The sequence below is a fragment of the Panthera pardus genome, unplaced genomic scaffold (assembly GCF_024362965.1).
Source record: "Panthera pardus isolate Hobbes unplaced genomic scaffold, ASM2436296v1 HiC_scaffold_3, whole genome shotgun sequence".
Taxonomy (NCBI): domain Eukaryota; kingdom Metazoa; phylum Chordata; class Mammalia; order Carnivora; family Felidae; genus Panthera; species Panthera pardus.
In genome coordinates this window covers 45,550,246-45,576,673 of record NW_026526876.1, presented here as the reverse complement: position 1 = coordinate 45,576,673, position 26,428 = coordinate 45,550,246, and the positions used below count along the sequence as shown (strand labels likewise).

The following is a 26,428-nucleotide window of genomic DNA, read 5'->3' as shown; positions in this document are numbered from 1 at the left end:
AGGAAGGCGTAGGGGCGTGTGGGGAAGAGGGGCGGGAGGCCACATGTAGCGGGTACTGGGCTGGGATCCCGTGAGGAACCTGCTCTTCCCTCTGTCCCGACCCTGCCTGCTGGTCCAGCCCACCAGTCCAGCGCCATCACCATGGAAACCAGCAGCCGACTTCCTATTGGTGGGCGGGAGAAGACAGGGAGGGGGAGGGGAGGGCTGGCTCTCCCCTGCTCATCACCCCCATTCTGAGGCTCAGCCCTCCTCTGCGCCCACCATCTCGGGGCTCCGGGACTGTAGGGGACCCTTGCAGTCCCCAGAGCTGAGGCCAGCAGGGACAGAGACTATGAGGCAAGCAGCCCACCGACCCAGGCCTCCTTAGGACCAGCCGACTGCCCAGCAAGCGGGAGAGCAGCAGCAGAGAGAGGGGCAGGAGATAAAGGACCACAGCGGACGGTCGAGGATCACCCCCAGCAGCTCCCGCACACCCTAGCCAGGCTGAGGGTCGTGATGGATAGCCAGACTCACAGACGCTGACGGACACACAATGACACCGATGCACACGGCTGCACAACACTGAGCTGCTCAGACACAACCAGTGACAGCATCACACACTGCCACAGCCCTGCAATCCAGACACCCACACACATACAGAAACAACTGGTAACTCCGAAACAGGCAGACGGTGACACACAGAGCCACTACCCCCAGCACACACGAGTGGGGGCACCTGTCCTCCAAACACACACAAGACAGCGCTGACCTGAACAGACAGGGCTGGAGACACACGCAAACCCTCAGCCAGGCGCTGCTGTTGGTGGCCTCTGCACATCCTCCCTGCCCCCACGGGGACACCCTCGCTCCTCCACACACCCGCGCACACACATAGCCACGAGCAAACATAGCTCGCATACCCCTAGCTTCAGCTCTGGAAGCTCGGACTCCTGCAGCCTCCTTTGTGGGTGAGGAAGAACAGCCAACCTCGGATGGAGCCTCGGTGAAGCCAAGAGCTCAGAGAGGAAAGGGTCTGGCCTGGCATGACCCTCGCCAGCCCCTCCATTTGGCTGGGTGATGTCCCCCGGCCTGGGTCCTGGGGCCCCTTGGCAGTATCATGGAGCAACTGACACCTCTCCCACAGCTGGGGGACCCCAGAGCCATGGAGCCGTGGGCCCTGCCCGCCTGGCAGAACTGGACTCCAGGCCAGGGGAGCGAACCCGGAGGCGCAGCCCCAAGCATTGCTGAGATTCCGGCAGCTGGGCAGGTTGGAGAGCTGAGGCCTGGGGAGAGCTCCGAGCCGGAGCCTGAGGGAGCCCAGAGCCCCAGGGCTATGGGGGGCATTGACCCTGAAGGAACCAAAACCGGGCTGAGCAGCCTGGGGCACCAAGCAGCAAGCTCCAGACCCAGCTGCCCGAGGCTGGAGGACGAGGAGGTGGAGGCTCTCCCTAAGGTAAGGGAGCTGGGGAGGGCTGGGGTCTCCAAGCTGGGGCCTCTACTGGCGCCCTCCAGCCTGGGCACGATATGTAACCCCGCTGCCCACTCCTCCTCTTCTGGCCTGTCTCTGTCTGTGGGTCCTTCTCTGTGACTGTGTGTCATCCCTTCTCTGGGCAGGAATCTCAGTGGCTCCATTTTTTGCCATATGTCTGTCCTTCTGACTCTCTGCCTGTCTGTCTACATCTGGCCCTGCCCCTGCCCCTTCCCTCCGTGAGTCTTTCTTTAACAGTCTGTCTGTCTGTGTCTCCTCCTCTGAGAGTCTCTGTCCTTGGGGGCTGGAGGATCCTGGGGGAGGTGGGGGTGGTGGGGGTGTATGGTGGAATCAGAGACCAGAGGAAGCAGATTCAAGGGAGGGGGCTCAGTGCTGGGTTGAGCCAGGAAGGACAAGGTTTGGGGTAGGTGTGAGCAGCCTCCTATAGAAGATGGAGGGACCAGGGCTTTGGGGGAAGCAAGGGGCCAGAGCAGCCAGAAGGAGCCTGGAGGGGTGGGGCTGGGAGCTTGAGCTGGCATTTCCCAGGGAGAAATGGGCAGAGATGGAAAGAACTGGGGACTAGCAGAGAGGGTCTCAGGGCTAGGGGAGGCCGGTGTGGGCCCCTTCTAGGCCTCCCATGCTCCCCTCTGAAGGCCTAGGACATGGGGGAGAACCTTCTCGTCTCCATGTCTCCTTAGACCATTGGGGGGCAGGATGCTTCCATAGGAGGGCTTTGACTAGGCAGGGTGTGTTTCTGAGGTGCCGTGTCCTGTCCTTTCCCATGCCAGGGCAAGCTGAGCATGGGCTTTGGGGACAGGCCCAATCCGGAGCTGCTGAGGGCCCTGGGGGAGCTGCAGCAGCGCTGTGCCATCCTTAAGGAGGAAAATCAGATGCTGGTGAGGCTTGGAAAGAGAGTCCTGGGTCCTGGTTGGGGCTGGGAGAAGGCAGACTCAGACACCCCAGCCCTCTGCCTCAGTGCCCTCCTCATCCCATAAAGCATCCCTCCAAGTGGGGGCTGCATGGAGGTGATATGATCCCAAGATGCAGAGAGGGTGAACCCCCACTTAGCGTACCCAAGGACTCCACTGTGAGCCCAGGGCTCCAATTCAAGTCCTGGACAGTTAGGATTGGGTTTGTGGGGTGCTCTCCGCACACCCCAATTCTGGCTGACCCCTTGTCAGAGGAAGAGCAGCTTCCCTGAGACAGAGGAGAAGGTGCGGAGGCTGAAGCGGAAGAATGCCGAGCTGGCGGTCATTGCCAAGCGTCTGGAGGAGAGGGCCCGGAAGCTGCAGGAGACTAACCTGAAGGTGGTGAGGATGGGAGGCTGCTGGATGGAGGCTGGGTGACCAGGGAGAGGGGAGCCAGGCTGGGCCTGAGGGAGTGGGGTTCGGGAGTCATGGACTCCTGGCACCCAGGAAAGCGGGAACGCAGGGGCCACGGTGTAGAAAGGGCAAATGCTGGCTGGGCTAGGAGGCTGAGGGTTTCTGGAGTTACAGGAGGGAGGGAAGGGTTGGGAGTTCCTGAACAGGCGGGGAGCAGGTTTCTGGATTACCACGTGCTGGTGCTGGCTGCAGCCTCCCGCTGAGCTCATCTTTGGGTGAAGGGCTGGTGGGGGCAGGGATGAAGACCCATGACAGTGGCAGCCCTCAATTAGCAGCAGCCTTTGGGCTTAAACTAGGATGTGGAGTTAACCCTTCCAGTCCTGTCTGAGAATTGCTGGGATGGGGTCAAGTGAGGCTAGTGGTCCCCTAAAGCCCCAGATACAGGGTAGAAGCAGGAGGCCAACTTCTAGGTTTTCATCCGAATCCCTCCATTGGGCGGAGCTGAGGAGTGGGGAGAAGTGCCCCAGCCCTCAGATGACCGTTGGCCTTACTCCTCCTCTGGCCAGGTGAGTGCCCCTGTGCCCCGTCCTGGGGCCAGCTTGGAGTTGTGCCGGAAGGCCCTGGCCCATCAGCGAGCCCGGGACCTCAGTGAGACAGCCAGCGCCCTGCTGGCGAAGGACAAGCAGATTGCTGCCTTGCAGCGGGAGTGCAGGGAGCTGCAGGCCAGGCTCACCCTGGTTGGCAAGGTGCGAGGAGGCTCTGGTCACCCCTTCCAGTTCAGCCCTCCGCAGGGCCACCTGCCTGACTGGTGGGATGTGGACGAGATGTTGATGAGATGCAAATGAAGCGGGAAGGTAGAAGCTGCTGGGGAGTAGGTTCCCCTGGCAACGGCCCAGGTGGGAGCGGGGAGAAGGAGCCTAAACTGAAGGGGGTGGAGCTATGAATCCCAGACCTGGGAATTTCTGTGCTCCAGGCTTCAGGCTGTATGCCAGCGGGTTTGGCTGTACGAATCCACGCATACCTCACACTTGTGTGGAGCGATGTTCACAAGGCATTTTAGCACAGTGCCGGGCACACCGTGAGTGCCCAGTAAATGAGTTACTCTGACGGTCTGCACACGGGCTCGCGGAAGCATGTGGCTGTGCACGCGTGCACCTATGGCCAGGCATGTATGCATGGGAGGCTGTGCACGTTCCCGCGCATCGGAGCCGCTCCGGCACCGAGGAGCGCGGGCTCCGCCGGGGATGGTGGGGGGCGGGCGAGGGTTAGGCCTGACTCCTCTCCGTGTCCCCCAACCAGGAGGGCCCCCAGTGGCTCCACGTGAGGGACTTCGACCGGCTGCTCCGCGAGTCCCAGCGGGAGGTGCTGCGGCTGCAGAGGCAGATCGCCCTGCGCAACCAGCAGGAGCCACCCCCGCCGCCCCGGCCCCCGGGCCCCGCTGCCCCGGCCAGAGCAGGGGCGCCCGCCCCCGGCGCCCCGGGAGAGGTGAGCTCTGGCGCCAGGGCAGGTGTGTGGGCGTCCGGAGATGGGGGTGGGGGAGGCTCTGGTATCTCTCCCTGCATAGCGCTCGGAGCCCCGAGGACTCGGTGGTGGCGTGCGCGCTCCAAGGGCTGGGGAGCTTTCCCGACCCCAGGGGGCAGGGTCGCCCGTACCTGCGCTGAGCCGGACCCGGGCGACTCGGGGTCCGCCCTCCGCAGGCCTGCGCCCCACGGGGCCCGCCCCGTCGCCCCTGCCGCGCCGCCAGTGGTACGGCCCGGCCGCAAATCCGCGGTTGCCCTGGCAGCCGCCCGGGTCCCAGCCCGCGCCGCCGCCTCCCGCCGCCGCCGCCGCCGCCAAAGCGCGGGGACGCCCCCTTCAGCTCCCGCCTGGTCCTCCAGGCCCGGCCCCGGCTCCCCGGGGGTGGCGGTGCGTCCCCCTCGGCTCCAGGTACGAGCGATCTTCGCTGGGTGCTGGGCGTAGGCGGCCTCTGTCGCGAGGGCTTGGGAGCCCACTCCGGACCCCCAGAAGTTATAGGTCTGGCTCCTCTCCATCCTCTCTACTGGGTCGGCACCTAGGTTCACCTCGTTCTGGAAACAGGAGTGGGAGAAGGTGGATTCCATAGGGACCGAGGCCTCGGTGCGGGGTGGGGGTGGGGGTCCTTCTTGCTCAGATTTTGCCCCTCTGCTTGGCCCAGGGAGGGAGATGCGGCTCCCATCAAGGCCTGTCCTCCCCTAGAGTTTGCACAGATAAATCTGAAGCGCGACAGGGTGGGCTTGGGGGAAGCTAGGAGGAGGGTCTGGCCAGGCTTGCACTGCTCTAGGCAAAGCCCAGGTTCGGATGATCCAGAATTCGTAGCTCTGGGAGCACCGCATCCCTGGGGGGCTCAGGCAGCCTCCTAGTTCTCTGCCAGTCACTGAAGGACACCCAGGACAGTTATTGAGTGCAGAGCAGGGCTGCTGTTGGAAGCTAAAAAGGGAAAGCTTTGGCCTGGATAAGGGACCCATCTCCCAGGGCACACATGGGTCTCAGGATCTCAAAGCAGTATGTCTGGAGGACACAGGGGCACAGCCTCTGCACTCCCACATCAGCTGGAGGCATGGGCAGGCAGCACCCCCTTCCCTACAGCCCCCATTCCTGGGCAGGGATCTCTTTGCTGACCGTGAGATGGCATGGGAGCCTGCCACAGACAGCCTGGGCAGAGGGGCAGGCTGCCCTGAGGCCCTGTTCTTGGGTGCCAGCCTCCGCACTGCCCCCTGCGTTTGCAGGCCAGGCCCCAAGAGGATGTGGAAAACCCACCCACGGGCCTAGGGGAGCCAGAGAAACAGCAGAGGGTGCAGCAGCTGGTAAGTCCCAGGTCAAGGGCTGGAGGCGACCAGTTGTGGGCAGGTCTGCCTTCTCACATGAGGAGCCCTTGGTTCCGACCCCACAGGAGTCAGAGCTCAGCAAGAAGCGAAAGAAATGCGAGAGCCTGGAGCAGGAAGCCCGGAAAAAGCAGAGGCGATGTGAGGAGCTGGTGAGCTCCCGAGGGCCTCCCCGAGGCCAGCCAGGTGGTGGGCTCCCTCTCAGCTCTGCTTTCACCCTTCTTGTCCTTCGGGGCTCTCCTGTCCTGTTTGGCGCAGGGTCCAGGTGGGGGAGGAAGACCTTGTCTGGGAGGGCAGGGTCCTCTGTGTGGGGAGAGGAGGGGTGTAGGTGCCAGACCCCCGCCCAGAGCTCCCTTGGTCTCTCAGGAACTTCAGCTGAGAGAAGCCCAGAATGAGAATGCCCGCCTCGTGGAGGAGAATTCTCGGCTCAGTGGGAGAGCCACGGAAAAAGAGCAGGTAGCGGTTCTGCCCACGGGCTGTGGGGCTGGGCTTCGCTGGGGCCCTGGTCCCTGGGCAGGGGGCTGTCTTCTGTGCCCCCTGAACTGGGCCAGAGTATGAAGGGTACTATTCCCCCTGGTGAGGGAGCTGCTGGGACAAGGCTCACACACCCAGCTCCCTGCCACTCCCCCCTCTCCAGGTGGAGTGGGAGAATGCAGAGCTGAGGGGCCAGCTCCTGGGGGTGACACAGGAGAGGGACTCGGCCCTTCGCAAGAGCCAGGGCCTGCAGAGCAAGCTGGAGAGCCTGGAGCAGGTGCTGAAGGTGAGGAGATTGCATAGGTGGGGGGGAGGGTCTTGGTCCCTGATGCAAGGAGAAAGTGGGACGGTAGAACGTGCCCTATGTGGGGCACTGGGGTCTGAGCCCCAGTCCTGGCACCACCAGCCTTGCCCTTCTCTGGCCTCGGTTTCCTTCTTAACAGAAGGCATCTGGAACACATGGTGTCCAGAGCTCCCACATCTTAGATCTACAGAAATGGTGGAGCCGGGCTCTGGCCTTGACCCAAGGTCTTGTGTTTTAGCACATGCGGGAGGTGGCCCAGAGGAGGCAGCAGCTCGAGGTGGAGCATGAGCAGGCTCGGATCAGCCTGCAGGAGAAGCAGGAGGAGGTCCGGAGGCTGCAGCAGGTGGGGGCAGGGGTGAGGGAAGGGTGGTAGGCTGCTGGACTCCTCAGTCAGCTGCTCATCCAGTGAGCATTTACTGAGCACCCACTGAGTGCTAGGCTTTGTGCTAGGCACTGGGGACAGCGGTGGGGAAAGATCAGGTCCCAGGCCAACCAGCAAATAAGCAGATATGCAAGTGAGGCAACCCCAGTCACTGACGGGCCCTGGTGGGGGGAAGTGAGCAGGGTGGTGTGACGGAGTGACTAGGGTGGGGCCAGGGGCCACTTTAGAGAGGTGGGCAGGGAAGGCCTCTAATACGTTAAGGGTGTGAAGGAGCCGGCTGAAGAGCACTCCAGGTAGGAGAATCGAAGCACAAATGCCCTGTGGCAGGAAAGAGCACGGGGGTCCAGACCAGCTGGCTAGATTATAATAGGTTAGAACAGCAGGAATAGGCAAGAGCCAGATCTTGTCGGGCCTTAAAGAAGAGTGGGTATTTTGTTCTCTGAGGGGTTGGAAACTGTTGGCAGGTCCCAAGCAGGGGAGTAGCATGATCTGATTAATCATTTTAGAAGATCACATGAACAGCACTGCGGAGGGTGGATTGGGGGAGTGGGTGAGGAGGCAGGTGGTCAGGTGTTGGGGCTGCTGCAGTTCAGGCGGGAGATGACGGCCGTCTGGATGAGGGTGCAGGCGATGCAGGTGGAAACAAGTGGAAGGATTTGAAGTATATTTTAGAGATGGAATTGACAAAACTCCATAGGATTCTAGTTGAGCTCCTGCTTCTTTTAGCCATTTGCTGAGTAAACCCTAATGGAGTGTGGGGCTCTTCACTCTCTAGGAGGTGATGGATGAAGGGCCAACAGGTGTGAGAGTTAGGGAGTCCTGAGTTCTGAGTCCTGTCTTGGCTAAGTTTGGGTTATGTGTTAAACATACAAGTGGACACTTCAAAGACAGTTGGATCTATGGGTTTGGAGTCATGGGGAAGTTGGTCATGGAGATAGGGTTCGGAGTCATCAGTGTGTCCAGTCGTGTGACTAGATGGGACTCCTTGGGAGAGCGAAGAGTGTGAAGTGCCCTGTGCCCATCCCTGTGCCCTGTAGCACCCTAACACTCAAAAGGGGCAAAAGAAAGGGAGCAGGTGAAGGAGGCTGAGAAGGAGCGTCCCAAGAGGTAGGAGGGAAACCCAGAGGGTGGATGTCCCAGAAAGAGAGAAACAGTATCAGACGTGCCTCTCCTTGACACCGTTACCTTCTGACCTAAGGTATGGTTCTGGGGTGGGAATCTGGGAGGGAGGAGCCCTCAGCCTCCCCCTTCCCAGCTCCCCTTTCCTTTTCTTCCCTCGCTTTGCCCTTATGGCTCCCCCCTCCCATCCATCTCCCTCTCTCTCCTCCCCTGTTACTCACCTTTCCTCTCCAACTTTTGCCTCCTCCTACCTGTAGGCCCAGGCAGAAGCCAAGAGGGAACATGAAGGGGCTGTGCAGCTGCTGGAGGTAGGGTCCTTGGAAGTGGCCACCAGCAACACCAGTTTGGGGAGAAGGCAGGGACGTTCAGAGAGGGCTGGAATGGACTGTGTGGGTGTGGAGGGTGTGGGGTTAAGGAAGGGCCCTTAGGTGCTCCAGAGCCTCGGGAATCCCTTCCACTAGTGGCCTACTTCTTAGGCAGGGACACAGCTGGGCAGGGGCTCCTGGGTCTGGTGGCATCAGCCCCCACTACCCCCCACCCCCAGAGTCTGCCTTCACCTGAAATACCCTTCCATTTAGGAACTGCTCAGTCAGTCCAGGGAGCCGACCAGGTGGTGTCCACTTGGACCCTTGCTCCCTCTCTCCCTCTCTGCGCAGTGACCCGCAGGGTGAAGGGTTCTAACCTGTCCTCTTTGCTTTCCTTTCCTGCCATAGTCGACCCTGGATTCCATGCAGGTACAGCCTCCTGACCCCCCACCTCCCTGGGTTGTCCCCTCCCATGCACCTGTCCAGGCTGCCTGAGCTGGGTCTCCTGCCTCAGGGCCCAGTGGTCCCAGCTCTCATGTGGAACAGAGGAGGGTGTAGCAGACCCGAGAACCTGTAGAAGGACTGGCATTCTTGCAGGACGTGTGGGCCACCTCCTCGGCCCAGAGCTGCCACAGTGCCTGGCAGATGCGGGGCTGACCCTCCTCTAAAACATAGCCGCTCGGACCATGAGGAAGTTCCTCACCAGTCTAACCCGTGACCCTCTTGATATTGGCCAGGAGAGAGTCCCAAATGTTGGGACTTTTCTGATGCTTGAGAAAAATTCTTGAGAATTGGCTCCTTCCTGCCACAAAGATGTCCCTAGCTCCTGTGCAGGATCTCTCTTGAGGGTGGGGATTTGGGTCACTGACTGAGAGGGTGACAAGCAGCAGAGCCAAAGAAACTCCTGAGGAGATACTGGCAGTGGAGCTGGGAGTGGGAGCCATTCCTTTTGGCCCGGGAGCAACAGGAAGGAGCGAGTGCCACTGCCTGGGGTGTGAGGGTGTGCTGAGTGGGGGGTGGGTTTAGCCCTTCTGGGGGAGGGTTGGGAGTGAAGGCCGCCCACAGCTCTGGTGTTTCACCCCCAGCTCAGACACTGTTAAGGCAGTGGGGCAGCCAGGTGAGGGCTGGTGCCCAGGCTTAGGGCTGGGTGGGTGGAAGCTGAAGCCTGGTGTGGGGGCTCAGGATGGACTGGGCAGCTTTGCTGGGCCTGGTGGCTTATGGGAGGTCTTGGCCCAGGTCCGGGTTCGAGAGCTGGAAGAGCAGTGCCGCAGCCAAACAGAGCGCTTCAGCCTCCTGGCACAGGAGCTCCAGGCCTTCCGCCTGCACCCTGGCCCCTTGGATCTACTCACCTCTGCCTTGGGCTACAGTACCCTTGGGGACCACCCACCACCCCCCTGCTGCTGCTCTACCCCCCACCCCTGCCGTGGGTCTGGCCCCAAAGGTAAGTGGACCCCAGTGACATTTTGTCTGGAATGCTTTTGTATAGAGCAGAGACTTCAGGGTCAGAGAAAGCGCACAACTCACCCAAAGTCACTCGGCAAGTTAGGGCCAGGCTGGAATAAGGCTCTGATGGGGGAGAAATGAGATCACAAGAGTGGCTCTCCTGGAGTCTGGCCAGGCATCTCAACCACTGTTCCCCTCCTTCAGCAAGACCTCTGTGGTTATGGCTGGGAATTGGGCACTAGGAATCAGCAGCCGGCAGTAAGGGTTTGTAAAGAGCTGGGCTGGGCATCAGTCAGATCTGGAATCTCCAGCCCCTCTCACTTAACAGCCCATGTGATTTTTTTTTTTTTTTAATTTTTTTTCAACGTTTTTTATTTATTTTTGGGACAGAGAGAGATAGAGCATGAACGGGGGAGGGGCAGAGAGAGAGGGAGACACAGAATCGGAAACAGGCTCCAGGCTCCGAGCCATCAGCCCAGAGCCTGACGCGGGGCTCGAACTCACGGACCGCGAGATCGTGACCTGGCTGAAGTCGGACGCTTAACCGACTGCGCCACCCAGGCGCCCCTCAGCCCATGTGATTTTGAGTGTGCTGCTAAACCCGTGAGCTCTGGTTTCCTAAGCTGTAAGATGGGAATAATTCAGTGCACTTCATTGACCTGCTCTGAGGATCATGCGAAATAATGTATGTAAATCACTTCCACCTCTACTTAGTAAGTTTTCCTCAAATATTTCCCTCTTGTAAGGAAACATGGCTATGGAGGGCCTGACCCCATATCCAAGCAGCCACCCCCGCCCTTGCTCCCTAGTCCCTCCTCAGGTCACAGATCCCATGTGCCATCTTCTCTTTAGATCTTGACCTCCCTCCGGGCTCTCCTGGGCGCTGCACCCCAAAGTCTTCTGAGCCTGCCCCTGCAACCGTTGTCGGGGTCCCTCGAAGGACGGCCAAGAAGGCAGAGTCCCTCTCCAACTCCTCTCGCTCTGAATCCGTCCACAACAGCCCCAAGTCATGCCCCACACCCGAGGTCAGTGCTGGGGAGGGGCCTGAGGTTGGCCCTATTCTCCTCTGGGGTCCCCAGGGGGTGGGTGGCTGCTGGGCCTTGTGGGGGCCCAAGTTGGGAAGTGGAGCCAGGCCCTGGGAGAGAAGGGCCTGCAGATTCCTCTTTATGGGCCAGGAGCTCGGGTGGAGGCTGCCCTGCTCTCCAGGGCTCACCTGCCGGCCCTACTCTGGGCCGCCCAGCCCCACCCCTCTGGGGCTCACAGAGGCCCTGGAGTCCTGAGCCGGATGGAGGGAGACGCTTGGGCGCCAGGATCCATATAATGAGACTGTTCATGTGAGTGTCTGTAGCAGAAGCAGATGGTTGTGTGAGAAAGAACACGGGTTCTGGGATTCAGATCCCAGCTCTGTTTTAGGCAAGTGTCTGACTCTTTCTGGGCTTTGGCTTCCTTGTCTGGATTTTGGAGCTAATTGGACCTGCCTTGAAATGTCGTGAGGGTTACATGAAAAGATAAAAGGAAGAGCACTACTGCAGGACGCGCAGTAGGTGCTTAACGTGTGGCCGCTATTATTATTACCAAGTGCTTGATCACCTTGTCCCTCTCTCTACTTCTTCCTAAACCTCAGAAATCCGAGGGGGCAAGGCAGGAGCAGCCCTGCCAACCCGGCTGGGGAAAGCGGTGGAACCCAGCCCCAACCTCTGCTGCCCCCTTGTGGGATGGAACGATGGTGCGGGCTTTGGCCGTGCCGTGGAGGGGCTGCGCTGTCTGCCCCCTGGGTGCCCCCCTTACGGGGGCTTCTCAGGACCTTCTGCCTCCTGACTTCCAGCTCTTCACAGTCGGAGTGCTTTGCCGTGTTTTTCCCTTAAAGAGACAAACTGCCGTTGGACACCCACTGTGCATCAGAGTGGTTGGCTTCCTCTTCAGTGGGGAACGTGGTCATATTTACTGGGATGGTACAGTAGAGGCCAGGGCTCAGGAGAGATCCAGGTTATACTCTCTCCCCTTTGCCAGGGCAGCTTGGCTCTGCCAGGATCTGCTGGCTTGGGTGCTGCTTTAGAAAACACGGAGGCTCATTGCTGCTGGCCTTGTCCAGCATGTGCTGTCTTTCCCTTCTCAAAGTAGTAGGTCCTCTGGCTCATTCTGGAAACCTGTCTGCTTTGCCGTTGGCCCTTGAGCCTGGAGAGGACTGGCCCTTTCTGTTTGCCTGCAGGTGGACACAGCCAGTGAGGTGGAGGAGCTGGAGGCAGACAGTGTCTCCCTGCTCCCAGCAGCACCGGAGGGCAGCCGCGGAGGAGCCAGGATCCAGGTGTTCCTAGCACGCTATAGGTGGGACCCTCCCCTCGGCCCCCCATTTTCCTAGCGTTTGGGGTGTATGGGAGGAGGGGCTGGGTGAAGATAGAGGCTTCTGGAGGTGGCGGGCGTCGTTCAGGGATCCCAGTTGGACATGTCCTCTTTGCCCAGTTGGGCCAGGTGGGCACAGTTAGCGCTCTACTTGGCTGACGGTGAACAACCAAGTCTCCATAAAGGCCTAGTACAGCGGGAGAGAGGAGACGGGATGTGGAGGTAAGATGTGGGTCGCTGTCCTCTTCCTCCTCTGCACCTCCTTCAACAGCTACAACCCCTTCGAGGGCCCCAATGAGAACCCAGAGGCAGAGCTTCCGCTTACTGCTGGCGAGTACATCTACATCTATGGCAACATGGACGAGGATGGCTTTTTTGAAGGTAGGAAGGTGGCAGGGTTATTCTGTCCATCCCCCTGCTTTTGAGCCCCTCTTCACAAAGACCTCCACCCACCCACACGGTCTCCCTGGCATGCTCAGGCCACCAGGACGTTTCAGACTCAGCAAAAAGGCATACAGAGACCTGGCAGCCCACACAGAAGGGGCCTAGAAAAGGGAGCCACTGTCTGACTGCAGACCTACCCCAAGCAGGGCAGGGCAGTGCCTACCACAGTCCAGATGATGAATGGGGTCACGGGGAATTTTGGCTGAATTTGCTTTTGTGCTTCCAGACAGGGCATGGCAGTGCTTAACACTAGTGACCTTGAAGTTGGGCATGTAGCAAAGATCTGAAGCTGGACTCCAGCTGGGCGTGGGGGAGGGAGAACTAGGGTCCAGAGCCCAGGAAAGGGTGTCAATGAGTAGTCAGCAGGTGTCAGGGCCCAGGCAGGGCGTGGGCTTCAGGGCAGTGCTCCAGGGCCTGTGGGAAGCTCAGACACCTGAACAGAAGCCCCATTACTGAGACTGGGCAATAGGGTGGGGCCTGCCGAAGAAATGGTCTTGGGAGACCCAGGTTGGCCCTGGCCAGATAGCGGGGAGAACGGCCCTGGGCTGAGACTGGGTTGCGGTGTAGGCAGGGCAGGGTGAGGGCCATAACCAGGGGCGGGGATTTAGGAAAGAGGTTAGATCTGAATCCGTAACACCCAAAGCTTTGGGTTTGTAAGGCCAGGTCTTCAGTGCCCACTCAGCATGCCTTCCCCGGGCCCTGCATCTGTTCTTTGAGTAGCTGCCGTGAACTGCAGGGGAAGAGCTAAACTCCTCAGAGGGATGGGTGACCGAAAGTGGGATTAAATATTTCCCAGAAAACGACTTTTTAAATGAAAAAAAAAACAAAAACAAAAACCCAGAAGCCAACAACTTTTCTTGGAGGGGGGCAGCAGGAACACAAATGTTCACTAAGCACAAAGGATTAGAATTTGAACTATACGATCTGGGATAGGTTTAAAGGCATGGAGACAACAGGGGCTGGGATGCCATGTTCGTCATCACACTTAGCTAAGCAACTGCTTCTTCTATGTCTGGTCCTGCCTGGACTGCTGTCGGTGGTTCGAGCTTCGGGAATGTGTGCCTGCCTCTGACTAGGGCTTTAGCGCCAGCCCATCAGGGCGGTAGATGTGCTTAGCGTGGAGGCTCCTACCTTCTTAAGTGTTAGTGCTGACATTAATATTCTCAGGCTCCCATGACAAATTACCAATAGAAATGTATTCTGTGACACCTCTGGAGGCCAGAAGTTTGAAATCAAGGTGTCGGGAGGGCCACACTCCCTCAGGAGGCCCTAGGGGAGATTCTGTTCCCTGTCCCTTTCAGCTCCTGGTGGTTCCAGGTGCTTCTTGGCTTGTGACCACGTCACTGCAGTCTCTGCCTCTGTAGTTACGTTACCTCCTCCTTCTCTTCTCTCAGTGTCTCTCCCTGTGTGACTCTTATAAGGACACTTGTCATTTGATTTAGGACCCATCCATATAATCTGGGATGATCTCATCTCAGGCCTCTTAACTTCATTACATCCGCAAAGATGCTTTTTCCAAATAAGGCCACATTCACAGGATCCATGGGTTAGGATGTGGACATACTTTTGGGAGGTCACCGTTTGATTCACTACAAGTGCTTATATTCTCTAATGTATTGAAAATCACTATTGTTTCTTCAAGTTTCCATGCTTTCCCCCACTCCTAGCATAAGCAGAGAGCGAGGGTGTTGGGGAAGCTGGAAGTCCCCCCACTGCAGCTCAGACCTCTTCCTCTTCAGCACCCTCTTTCTTAAACCCTGGCCTCTGCTTTCCCTTCCTCCTAATAAGGCATAGCAGCCATTGGCTGATCTGTCCCCTGGGAATCCTTTGCCTTCTCCCAAATTAGCAGTGACAAGGCATGCTGTGTGCCCACTTTCTTCCTTCCTTGACATCCCTCTGTTGTCATGTGTTCAGGGGAACTGGAACTTACCTTTGGTCAGCGCCTGGACTGACCACCAGTCATGTTCCTAGACACAGGCTCGCTATGGGTCCTCATCCCTTCTAGAACCATATGGGAATCTGTTCTCTGGCACTTAGGCCTTTTGTGGCTAAAGAGTCCTTCCCTTACCCTGATCAGGTGGTGCTTTCCTCTCCCTTTGAGGATGTCTGTTTTCCACAAAGGGAAGTTCAAGGGCGCCCCTGTCCCTACTACTCAGTCCCTTGGAGTTTGAAAGTTTTCAAATGTACATAAAAATGAAAGAGTAATACAGCGAATACCTATATACTCACCACCTACGTTCAACAGTTGTTAACATTCTGCCATATTTGCTTTTTCCATCTGTAGGTTAAAAATGAAAAGTGATGTAAAAGAGAGTTGTAGACATCATGACATTTCGCCTAGCCCTTCTTCAGCATGCATCTCCTCAGAACATGGTTCTCGGAGAGCCTTGTGGTGCTAGCACCTGGGAGCTTGTTAGAAATGCAGACTCGCAGCCCCACCCAGACCTAACTAAATTAGAATCTGCATTTTAACAAATCTTGAGGCGATTCATATGCACATTAACATTTAAGAAGCGCTGTCCTAGATCACCACAGTGCTGTTATTACACCTACGAATATTAGCAATGACTCCTCTACTGCAGATGTTGAGTGTTCTTGCCTTTTAAAAGTGCTCACAGATAAATGTTGGTTTGGATCAAATGCTTAAGATCACCCACTAACCGTTGCTAAAATGCATTTATTGGACTGGTTTTTCTCTACCTCCTCTCTGTCTTCCCCTTCCCTGCCCTCCCTCTGCCAGGGGAGCTCATGGATGGCCGAAGGGGCCTGGTCCCTTCCAATTTTGTAGAGCGTGTGTCCGACGATGACCTCCTGACCTCCCTCCCTCCGGAGCTGGCCGATTTGTCCCACAGCTCAGGCCCCGAACTCAGTTTCCTGAGTGCAGGCGGGGGTGGCAGCAGTAGCGGGGGCCAGAGCAGCGGGGGACGCAGCCAGCCCAGACCTGAGGACGAGGCTGCGGGGGACGAGCTCAGTCTGAGCCCCCAGCCTGAGGGCCTGGGCGGGCCCCCTGCTGTGCCTTACCCACGGGGTCTGGTGGTCCTCAGGCAGCTGGCCCACAGTGTGGTGCTGGCCTGGGAGCCGCCTCCTGAGCGAGTGGAGTTACGCGGCTACCATATCTGCGTGAACGGGGAGCTGCGTCAGGCCCTGGGGCCGGGGGTGCCCCCCAAGGCTGTGCTCGAGAACCTGGACCTGCGGGCTGGGCCCCTCCGTGTTTCTGTGCAGGCCCTGACCAGCCAGGGCAGCTCCGACCCTCTGCGCTGTTGCTTGGTGGTGGGTACCCGGGCCGGGGTGGTACCTAGCCAGCTGCGGGTCCATCGACTGACAGCCACGTCTGCTGAGATCACCTGGGTGCCCGGCAATAGCAACTTGGCCCATGCCGTCTACCTCAATGGGGAAGAGTGCCCCCCTGCCCGCCCCAGCACCTACTGGGCCACCTTCTGTCACCTGCGGCCTGGTACTCTCTATCAGGCCCGAGTGGAGGCTCAGCTCCCACCTCGAGAGTCCTGGGAACCAGGCTGGGAAAGGCCGGAGCAGCGGGCTGCCACCCTGCAGTTCACCACACTCCCAGCAGGTATGCAGGCTTGCTTGGGCTTTGACGCTCCGTAATACTCAGAAGGCCAGACCAGGGGAAGTGCATTTTCAGGGAGGTGGGAAACGAGGCTGGTGCCTCTGCAGGTGAGTGCCCTGCATACCTGGGTCTGGTACCGTCCCCCCCTCAGGCCCACCTGATGCCCCCCTGGATGTGCAGATTGAGCCGGGACCCTCCCCTGGAATCTTGATCATCAGCTGGCTCCCAGTAACAATTGATGCTGCTGGCACTTCCAATGGCGTCCGGGTCACGGGCTATGCCATCTATGCTGATGGGCAAAAGGTATGGCCTGGGGACTCTGGGTCTCTCCTTGGGATATGGGTCTCTCCTTGCCGTGCTCAGAGACCTCATCTCCCCAACCTGGCACAGAGATGCCCTGCCGCTGGCATTTGGGCACTGGGTGCCCATTTGGGCAAGCAGATCGGTCGAGGGCATGGGCTTTGAGAGCAGACGACTGTGATTCAAACACCAGGCCACCACTGAAGCCCTGTGGCCAGGAGGATTAAGTGAGATAAGACATGCCAAGGCCTTAGTGTGTTGCCTGGCATAATGCTGACTGCCGTTGCTAACCATCATCGTGTCTTCGACTCAGCCACCTCCACCTCTACCCTCTACCTGCAGATCATGGAGGTGGCGTCACCCACGGCAGGCAGCGTGCTGGTGGAGCTGTCCCAGCTGCAGCTGATGCAAGTGTGCCGTGAGGTGGCTGTGCGCACCATGTCACCCCACGGCGAGTCAGCTGACTCCATTCCAGCTCCTGTCCCCCCCGCCCTAGTGGCGGCCTGCCTACCAGCCACGGTCTCTTGCCCCTCACCGCGGCCGGGCTCGGAAGCCAGACCACCCCTCGCTCCAGCCTCCCCGGGGCCTGGAGACCCCGGCTCTCCCCTCCGGCGCCCTGACCCCCACGGAACTCGAGAGCCCCCTGGGGCCCCCCCAGCAAGCCCTCCCAGAGAGGCAGCAAAAGGATCCCCCGAGGAGCCCCCAGCACCTTGCTCCCAGGTACCCTGCTGGGGAGAGGGGGAACAGGTGGAGGCTGGGACAGAGGCCAAGGGCTTGGGCCCTTCCTCAGTACCCACCATTCCAGGAGGAGGCTGGGGCAGCTGTGCTGGGCACCTCAGAGGACGGGAGGGCCCGCGAGCCAGCTGTGGGAGAGAGAGCTCCTGACCCTGCAGCTTCACCGCTGGCCCAGGAAGAGGCCCTTCTGGCACCCTGCTCCACCCAAGGAGCTCTCGCCCAGCGGGTGCCCTGTGCTGAGGCCTGCCGCGGAGGAGAGGCAGGGTCTGGGCTGAGGCCCAGGACTGAGGTACGGAGCTGGGGACACACTGGGCCACCCAGAGAATTGGGGCCTGCCTCCCTGCCTCTGCCAGCCAAAATCTGGGTGTCCTCTCCATCTAGTTTCTGTTCTGGTGTGTGCTCCGTGTCTGCTTCTTTGCCACTTTGTCTTCCCAGATTCCTCTTTTCCTTTTGGCTACTATCCTCTTCCCCCCACCCCCACCCTTGTGCACACCCCCCATTTGAGACATGACTCTCTCTCCCTCTGCCAAGGGACCCCTGTCATTCCAGCTAGGGCTGATCCTTCTGGAGCCCCCTATGCCTCCTCAAACCCTTTCCTCTGTCTTCCTTTGTCTCACCTCTTGCAGAGGGAGGACACGGCAGAGCTCGGGGTCCGTCTGGTGAACTCCCTTGTGGACCATGGCCGCAATTCCGATCTCTCAGACATCCAAGAAGAGGAGGAGGAGGAGGAGGAGGAAGAGGACCTGAGTTCCAGGACTTGCTCTTTCCAGAAGCAGGTTGTTGGCAACAGCATCGGGGAGAATGGGGCCAAGGTAACGGGGTGAGGATGGGCTCGTGGGCCCTAGACCTCTGGTTCTCGGGTCTCTGTCCTTCGTGTCAGCAGCTGCTCCAACCGCCACTGAGTGCCAGCAACATTCTAGGTGTGTGGCCTGGGCCCTGTCCTGAGCAGTAGATAGGAAGTTACTCAGGATTCTGCCCTCCTGGGAAGAAAGGAGAGGCTGAGGAGCCCTCTTCTGCCCCTTCTCCCGCTCCAGCCTGCCACATGTAGCACCCTGGTCTCCTGAGATCCTTTCTGGGAGCCTCTGGGGAGGGGTGGGGAGGCCTCCCTGCTGTCACAGGTGTGGTCTGCTCCCTGCGGCTCCTGTCCCTCGGGCCCCAACATCTGTGCAGCCTGTTCCTGAGGTGTGTTCTCTAATTCCTCCTCTGGCTGTGCTCTGGACTTGCTGTGTGGCTTTGGGCCAGCCCCCTCTCTGGTCTTTCCTCTTGTAGGAAGCTGAGGGAGGGCTGTGGGGTTGCATGGAACCCCTCCCCTCATTTGAGGACAAAGGTCACAGCTGTCTCCTCTTCCCACGGACCTCTCTTCCCCACTGCCCTTCCCCCCAGCCCCAGCCCCAGCCTGACCCCTTCTGTGAGACCGACAGCGACGAGGAGATCTTGGAGCAGATCCTGGAGCTGCCTTTCCAGCAGTTCTGCAGCAAGAAGCTTTTTAGCATCCCCGAAGAGGAAGAAGAGGAGGACGAGGAAGATGAGGGGGAGGATGAGGAAGACGAGGAGAGGCCAGGGGCAGGCTGTTCTTCTCGAGACCCCGGCCCACCCAAGTCTGCATTGCTGGGGCTGGGCTGTGACAGTGGTCAGCCTCGAGGACCTGGCCTGTGTCCCTTGTCTCCAGAGCCCTGCAGGGGTGGGGACCGCCTGGAAGACATACCCGGACTAGTTGGTGGAAGCATCCGGAGGAAAGGAAGTGGCTCCCCTGAGAAGCCCCCAAACCGCAGGCGGTCCCCAGATCCCCGTGAACACTGCAGCCGACTTCTCAGCAACGGCGGGCCCCAGGCCTCCGGACGACCGGGCCCCACACGGGAGAGGGGCAGCCCCCCTGTGGGCGAGGGGACCAAGGGTGTGCCAGAGGCTGGTGGGAGAGGGCGGCCGGCCCCTTCCCGGAGATGCTCCCGTGGCCGGGCTCCAGAATCTAGCCTGGCCAGCTGCTTCTCCCCCAAGTGCTTGGAAATCAGCATCGAATATGATTCTGAGGACGAGCAGGAGGCGGGCAGCGGTGGCATCAGCATCACCAGCTCCTGCTACCCTGGAGATGGGGAGGCCTGGGGCACGGCCCCCATAGGAAGGTCCAGGGGGCCTCTGAAGGCCAATTCGGGCCCCACCCCCTACCCACGCCTTTCGGCCTGGGAGAAGGGGGAGCCAGAGCGGAGAGGCCGTGGTGCGACTGGCAGAGCCAAGGAGCCACCCTCCCGGGTCCGTGCCCACTGCCCACCCTGGCAGCCCCCTGCCTGCTGCCGCCTGGTGGCTCTGCTTGCTGCCCACCAGCCACTCCCATTCCACGCTGCCGCCTCCATCCGCAGAGGTGGGGCTGGGCCTCTGGGCTCCCTCACCCGCCTCCTCCCACCCGCATTCCACTGCTTTGCTGCTTCTGCCTGTCGGAACTGGGATGCACAATATTCTGTTACCGCTAGTCGCCAATTGCCGCCAGCCAGCCCCCTGCCTCTGGGCAGGGTGGCCCTGTGCTTAGCTTAGTTACGTTTTCAGGACACTGACGGTGATGTTCAGCATCACCCGACCCTGATGCTGAGAAGAGGCCCTCCTCTCCCATGCTCCTTGGCCAGCTCTGAGACCCTCCCTCTTCTGCACTCACCAACGAGGGTGGCCGGAGCCGGGGTCTCCCCTTCCACCCTTCTTCCCCCCGTGGGGGTGTCTGATGTCTCCGAGAGATTGGGCCCAGGCTCCAGGAGAGGAATGTTGTGTCCCGGCTCTGCTGTGCTGCTTATGCTGACGGGGCAGAGCTGGGGAGCGCGTGTGGGGTCCTGCCTCTGCTGATGCCCCACCAGCGGCTGGTGTGTCACTTCTGCTCTCTGCTGCGCTCTCTTTGCAGGCAACAGAGACTGGGGAGCCCAGAGGGCAGGACAGCTCTGGGCGGAGGGGCCCCCTGCGGAGAGGGGCCCAGGCCCCCAGGACGGGCGGTACCGAGTTGGGTGAGCACCCGAGGGGGGCTGGGTGAGACCGAAGGGGCCTTTCCTAACCTAACCCTTTGGCGAGACCTTACTGTCATCGTTCTTTCCACAGCCTCTCTGAGGAGCCCCCCGGCAGAAGCGCCGGTTTACCAGGACCTACCTGTCCGGGCCTTTGTGGCTCTGTTTGACTATGACCCGGTGTCAATGTCACCCAACCCTGACGCTGGGGAAGAGGAGCTCCCCTTCCGGGAGGGCCAGATCCTGAAGGTGACTGACTGATTGTCCAGGTCCCCCACCCTCTCTCCTCTCCTGTACTGGAGGTGTCCTAGCCTTCACCGGGGAGACCGCAGCTTCCAGAGCCAGAGTCCTGACTCTGACACTTGTAGCTGTGTAACCTTGAGTAGATGCGCTAGCTGCTTTGGACCTTAGTTTCCTCATTGGTAAAATGGGGCTGATGTTCATGTCCACCTCCCAGAGATGGTTGAGGATTAGATTCAGGGCGTGTGGGTTACTTTGGTGGCCCGGGCACACCGCACAGTGCGACTGCTCCTGGTAACGTTACAGTTTTCGCTGAGTCTCCAAGTATTTACTCCAGGCTTTTTGCTGCTGTTCAGAAGTTACAGAGATCTAGCCTGGGGTGGGCTGGGGGGATGGATGTGCAGGCAGTGAGTGATGCTGTATGAATCCTTATTCTTGGCTGTTTCCCCCTGTTTCCTGTTTCACGACCCACAGAAGGTAGAACATTCTTCTTCAATTCTGAGTGTGGTGCTGTGGGGCTCAGGGCCTTGGAGCCAGGGAGCAAGCCATATTGGCCTCTTGAGATGACTGGTCTTTGCCTTCAGGTGTTTGGGGACAAGGATGCCGATGGCTTCTACCGCGGTGAAGGTGGGGGTCGGACAGGCTACATCCCCTGCAACATGGTGGCTGAGGTGGCTGTGGACAGTCCCACAGAGAGACAGCAGCTGCTCCAGCGGGGTTATTTGTCCCCAGATATTCTCACTGAAGGCTCAGGTATGTCCTGCTGCTGTCCCTTACCTACCTCCCACCACCCCAGCTCCAACTCAGTCCCTCGTGAGCCATCTGTATGTCCAGGGAACATCATTTATCCGGAGTCTAGCAGAACCTGTAGAGCCTTGTAGAGACCAGTGTGGCCAGTGTGGCCACAGCAGTTAGCTTGCCACGTGGAACGGGGGTCTGTTGCAGAGGGGATGGGCCATGAAGTTTGGGTCCTTGAGGTCTAGGATGGGAGAGGAAAGCCCTTTAGAAACTTGAGCACAAGAACCCTGGCACAGTCCAAAGAGGAGACTCCAGAGACACTATTCTGTCCCCTTCCCTTGCCTCAGTTTCTCTCTTACATATATTTTCCTTTCTGGATCAGGGAATGGTCCCTTTGTGTACTCTACAGCCCGCACAGCTGGGCCTCCCCCCAAGCCCCGCCGCTCCAAGAAAGGTGGGTGAGACCCCCTTCTCCCTCGGGGCCTGTGAGGATGAGTGGGGGTGGGGAGCACTGCTTGGCTTTCTGGGGAGACATGAGTGGGGTTTTGAGCAGGTAAAGGGAATTAGGGAAGACCTTCATCCACATCCATTCCCTCCACCGGGGAGTGTCCTTTTAATGGGGACGGGGAGTGATTTGCCGGGGCCTCTGCTCCAAAAAGCACCTGACTGTAAATTCTGTGCAGCCTGGAGCAAGTCCTTGACCTTTTTCTGGGTCTTAGTTTACTACCAAATCCAAAGGGCTGGGCTCTGTTCCCTGAACATCTTTTCTCCTGTATCCCCTGCGTGAGACCGAGCATCCTGCCTGCCCTGCACCACCCCCAGCCTGGGATGAGGAGGGAAGTGAGGGGCAGGGCTCACCTGCACATTCTCTCCACAGCTGAGGCAGAAGGCTCTGCCCAACTTTGTGCAGGTAGGGGCCATTCCTGTGCAGGGGAGACTGGGGAGAGGTGGGGTTGGGTGGCCCCTCTGGGCTCTCTCCAAGGGCTGCAGCTAGTGGAGAGGTAGTGAATAGGGGCTCAGCAGTGTGGAGGATGGTATGGTGTAGGGGGTCCAGAGAGTCCCCAGTCCTCTCCCCCTTCTCCTGCAGGCCACCCCCAGCAGGTCTCCTCTGCCAGCTTGAAATCCTCCCGTTCCATGGTGGCTGCATTTGACTACAACCCTCGGGAGAGCTCCCCCAACATGGATGTGGAGGTGAGGACCCCCACAGACAGCCCAGCCAAGGGGGTGGTGCAGGGCCTCCCCAGGGCTGACGTCGGCCTCTTGGGCTTTCCACAGGCAGAGCTGCCCTTCCGGGCAGGCGACATCATTACTGTGTTCGGTGACATGGACGATGATGGTTTCTACTATGTGAGAACATGGGGGGGGGGGGGCGGGGAGTTGCTATATATACCCCCTTCACCAGCCCTTCCAGGGAGGGCTCTACCAGAGCCAGGGACAGGGATGAGCAAGGGTTCCTGAAGGAAACCTGGAGGAATGGACCAGGCATTGACATGGACCAGGCCATGACAGTGACGTTGACCTCAGGCTGTTCCCCCAGGGGCTCCAGGGCTGAGGGGGTGGGGCTGAGGCCTCTTTCCTAATCTGAGCCTCATCAGCATCTCTTCCCCAGGGGGAGCTCAATGGACAGAGGGGCTTGGTTCCATCCAACTTCCTGGAGGGCCCTGGACCTGAGGCGGGCAGCTCAGACAGGGAGCCTGGGACATCCCAGGCCGAGAGTCAGGTCAGTGAAGAGCTGGGCTCCCAGCTCAGGAGTTGGGGCTGTACCCTGCCAGAGTGGTGGTGGGGGCTCAGACAGTGTTGTGGGAGGGGAGCAGTTGGCTATAATCTGGGGGAGCACTGTGCAGAGTGAGGCTTCGAGGGAGAGCCCTGCCAGGGCCAGCTCCCTCCCAGTATGTGCCGCTCTCTGCAGAGGAATGACGGCTGTGACCCTGATCCCAGGCCCATCTCTCCCAGCTACCCGCGCCCCGCGGGCTGATGTTGGTGAGGGGCCTTGTGAAAAAGGACCCCTCTAGCCCTCACACCTGTAACTAGTCATAGCCCGGGTTTCAGGGAACCTCCTACCCTGTCTCCCAGGTGTCTTTTAAAGCCAGTTGCCCAGCAAGGCCCAGCAAGCGTCCTGGGTCCTTGTTCTTAGAGCTTGCTTCTCCTTGGGGTGGGTGGAATACAGCTGAGTTAACAGCCTGACGGCGCAGGGAGAGGGGATGGGTCCTGGCCCCAGTGGGAAACCCTGGGCATCTGTCTGCAATATTTACAGAAGCAAAGGCTGTGCAAAGCAGGACCAGTTCCTGTGAGCTGAGTGACCTGGTGACTGGGCAGGGAGTATGTGAGTCAGTCCATAACCCAACTCCTCTCTTTGTTCCCTGTTCTTCAGAGAGTGAGGAGGAGACGAGTCCAGTGCTAGATGGAGATAGATATATATAGAGAGAGCAACATGTAAGTGGGGGACTGGCCCCCTCTGTTCATGTGACTCCCCACTCCTTACGTCACCATAATCAGATAGCACTCCTTTGTCCTGAATACTGGAGCTGACCTGGCTTCTCTGCTTTCTCCTAGGGATTGGGGGAGGGAGATCTTGCTGTGGAGCCAGATCTGGGTGCAGGATCATCCTCTCCTTTTGTTTTTACCTTGGGCAGTGCCAGCTGCTATAGGAATACATGTCATTTTAGTATCTAATGCCCCATATTAGCTGACTCCTCATATTCTATAGCTCATGCGGCTTATAGAATGTGGTGTAACATCCATATTGTGACTCATCTGTGTATTATGATACCATATGACTATGGTATTATAATATTGTGATTATTATTGGTGACAGAAGGATGATATGGTAATTCCACCAGTAATAATAGTCTCCCCACCCTTGTCCTCTGCATCATGACCTGTTAGGGGATCAGATGCATGATTTTACTTCCAATTCTCAATCTTCTCTGCCAGAGAGAATAAAAGGGGGGCTTAAACGATTGAAATCCATAGATAACCCCAAACCATTCATCTCTGGGGCTCAGAGGCCCCTTCGTTTGTTTCCCCAGCAACCCCTCCCTCCTGGGATGCTATGGAAGGAGCCCTGGGAAGGCGTGGCTGGTTAGTGGTAGACACCTTGGCCTCTAGGTGCCGGCAAACCTCTTTGAGGGCAGGCCCTGCCATGTCACCAGGGCCTTGGGTTGGGGGGTCCTAGGCTGGGCACCCAGCTCTCCTGCCTCTGGTCTGGGCTTTATGGCTGGCTCTGGCCAGGAGACTGCCAGGCTGTGGTGGTGAGTCGGGGGCAGGCATTGAGGAAGGGACTGGAGGGCAGGGGTGGGGAATTCGTTGGCGGGCAAGATCTGATTGGGCTGTGCCAGGGACAGGAGGTCGAGGTAAGGATGTGGGAATGGGGAATAGAGGTAGGGAGGCTTCCCGGTGGCTCTCCTGTTCACCCAATCCCTGGCCTTTAGGCCACTAATGGCACTGGCTGGGCCTGTGGCAAGGGGAGCCATTCATGGTTGCCAGTGGAGCTAGGAGGAGGTTCAGCAGGGGACATATGCTGACAGAGGCAGCAGGGCAGCCTCCAGAGCTAGTGGTGGGGCTGAGTGGTGCGGCTCTGGCCCTGGCTCCCCACAGCCCTCGGAGAGGTCATTTAAGGAAGAGTCCCAATCTCCTCCTCATGGGACTGGAGCACTGCATCTGCTGGACTGGCTGAGCGTGCTGCTTCTGTCTGTGAGGCGGTGCAGGAACTGCTTTCCCTAGTGGGGCAGGGGAGCGGCGGTGGCTGCTTCTAAGTGGTCCTGGTCTTCCTTGCTGTGAGGGGGTGACATGGGGGAATTGGGGGCACCCATCCCGAGGGGTAGGTCCGAGGACTCCTGAGCTCTGTCAGCCCCAGTACCCTTTAGGAAGACCCAGAGAAGGGGAGCGGCTTGCCCAGGTTCTGGAAGCAGAACTGGACTCTATGTCTGTCCCTCTGACTCCCAGCTTAGTGTTCCCTCAGCATCATCATACACATTCACCTCTCTGAGCTCTGTGTGTTGGGGGAAGTGAGGGGGGGCAGTGGGGCTCTGGTTCTTGACCATGGGTCTGTGACATGGAGGGCTGTAAGTACCTGAGATTGTAGGGCGAAGGTGTCAGGTTGGGGCAGGGAGCCAGGCCCTGACCTTGTCCCTTTTCTCTCACATTTCAGGACTGGGCCAGCTCAGCACAAGGGCCCCTACTGCCCAGAGTCTGGTCCTGTGCCCCTGGCCCTGGCAGCTTCCCCACAATTGAACTGGGGGGGCCACAGGGCACAAGCGAGAAGGTGTGGGGTCTCCTCTCCAAGGGAAAGCAGCTCCTAAGGAAACTGGGCTCTGGGAAGAAGGAGTGATGCTGTGGCCTATCCTGCAGGCAGAAGCGGCCCCCTGAGGCCCCTGGGGTCACGGGGTGGGGAAGGCCTTGGACGCCCATTCTTCTGAGTTAACACTGTGGCACTTGGATGGGAATCAGAGACTCTTTGAAGGTCAGAGCTAGATGAGTCCTCAAGGATGAATCCTCTGGAGGGGCACCTTCCTCTTATAGGAGGGGAAACTGAGCCGCAGAATGAGGAAATCACTCGGTCAAGGTTGCTGAGCACCTCAGTCACAGAGCCAGGACCTGTGACTCCCCGTCCATCCACCTATGCCTACTTTCCCGCCACACGATGCTAGTCCCTTCTTTGATCCTCCCCGCTCCGATGGCGCAGGCTATCCTGACATGTCTTCCTTTCCCTGAAGGCAAGTTTGCACTGGATCCCCTGGAGCCCCCTCCCCATGGGGCAGGCGGGCAGAACCCTGTATATATGTACATACTCAGTGCCTCAGTCCAGCCTCCTCCACCTCGCTTCCACCGCACAGGCCCAGGAAGGAGACAGGCCATGCCAAAGCGGGCCTAACCCCGCTCCATAGTGCTCCACCCCTCCCTGCCAGCCCGGCCTCCTGGCCCCTGTGTGTCCCACCCCCAAAGGCCCTGGGGCCAGCGGGCAGAAAGCAGGAGTTGGGTTTGCCTTATTTTGCTCATTGGATTCAACTTCTCGTTTGCATCATTTTCTTCTGGCCCCTGTTGGAGTCTGGGGGCTGAGGAAGAGGACAGATTTATGCAGCTATTTTCATACATTCCCTGTCCAGAATGGGGTAGAGAGCTCTCCACCCTTACCCTCACCACCCCCTCTAACCCTGCGGCTGGGTGAGTGTCTCTGCATGTTTCCTTCACTGTGGTGGGAGATCGTTCGACTGAACCCCCACCCCCGGCCTTGGTCTCCAGGGGTGTGGAATGGTGGGGGTGTTTGTTTAAAAAGACATTTTATTATAATAAAGTCTATTTTCACAAAATCCATGCTGGGCTCTAACTGGGGCAAAGGGCTCCTCAAGGGGCGGGTCGTGCTGGGCTTTGCACTTGACTTCGGAACTCAGAAGTTACATCCGAGGGTGACTGGCGCAAAACGAATGGACAAGAACACCAAGCAGCTCTT

General features: G+C 59.0%; 1 protein-coding gene across 8 annotated transcripts; it reads left to right on the top strand.

The window, feature by feature from the left end:
- Window positions 1–209: 209 nt before the first annotated feature.
- TSPOAP1 (TSPO associated protein 1) lies at window positions 210–26,288 on the top strand. 8 transcript variants are annotated; one of them, XM_019415639.2, is made up of 32 exons: window positions 211–1,432; window positions 2,236–2,343; window positions 2,629–2,757; window positions 3,336–3,515; window positions 4,069–4,254; window positions 5,514–5,591; window positions 5,678–5,761; window positions 5,976–6,065; window positions 6,247–6,369; window positions 6,626–6,730; window positions 8,146–8,196; window positions 8,602–8,622; window positions 9,430–9,634; window positions 10,489–10,661; window positions 11,846–11,961; window positions 12,248–12,357; window positions 15,161–15,991; window positions 16,140–16,291; window positions 16,631–17,008; window positions 17,094–17,312; window positions 17,650–17,835; window positions 18,407–19,270; window positions 19,905–20,004; window positions 20,096–20,250; window positions 20,826–20,994; window positions 21,362–21,433; window positions 21,857–21,889; window positions 22,067–22,170; window positions 22,255–22,326; window positions 22,589–22,699; window positions 23,351–23,412; window positions 25,130–25,244. In XM_019415639.2, the coding sequence occupies exons 1-31, from the start codon at window positions 1,097–1,099 to the stop codon at window positions 23,378–23,380; spliced, it is 5,571 nt and encodes a 1,856-aa protein (XP_019271184.2). In that variant the 5' UTR covers window positions 211–1,096; the 3' UTR covers window positions 23,381–23,412; window positions 25,130–25,244. The 8 variants fall into 8 exon arrangements, with proteins under 8 accessions (XP_019271188.2, XP_019271184.2, XP_019271180.2 ...); XM_019415635.2 differs by lacking the exon at window positions 23,351–23,412 and having other exon boundaries at window positions 2,629–2,754; window positions 25,130–26,288; XM_019415638.2 differs by lacking the exon at window positions 23,351–23,412 and having other exon boundaries at window positions 17,650–17,799; window positions 25,130–26,288.
- Window positions 26,289–26,428: the final 140 nt, after the last annotated feature.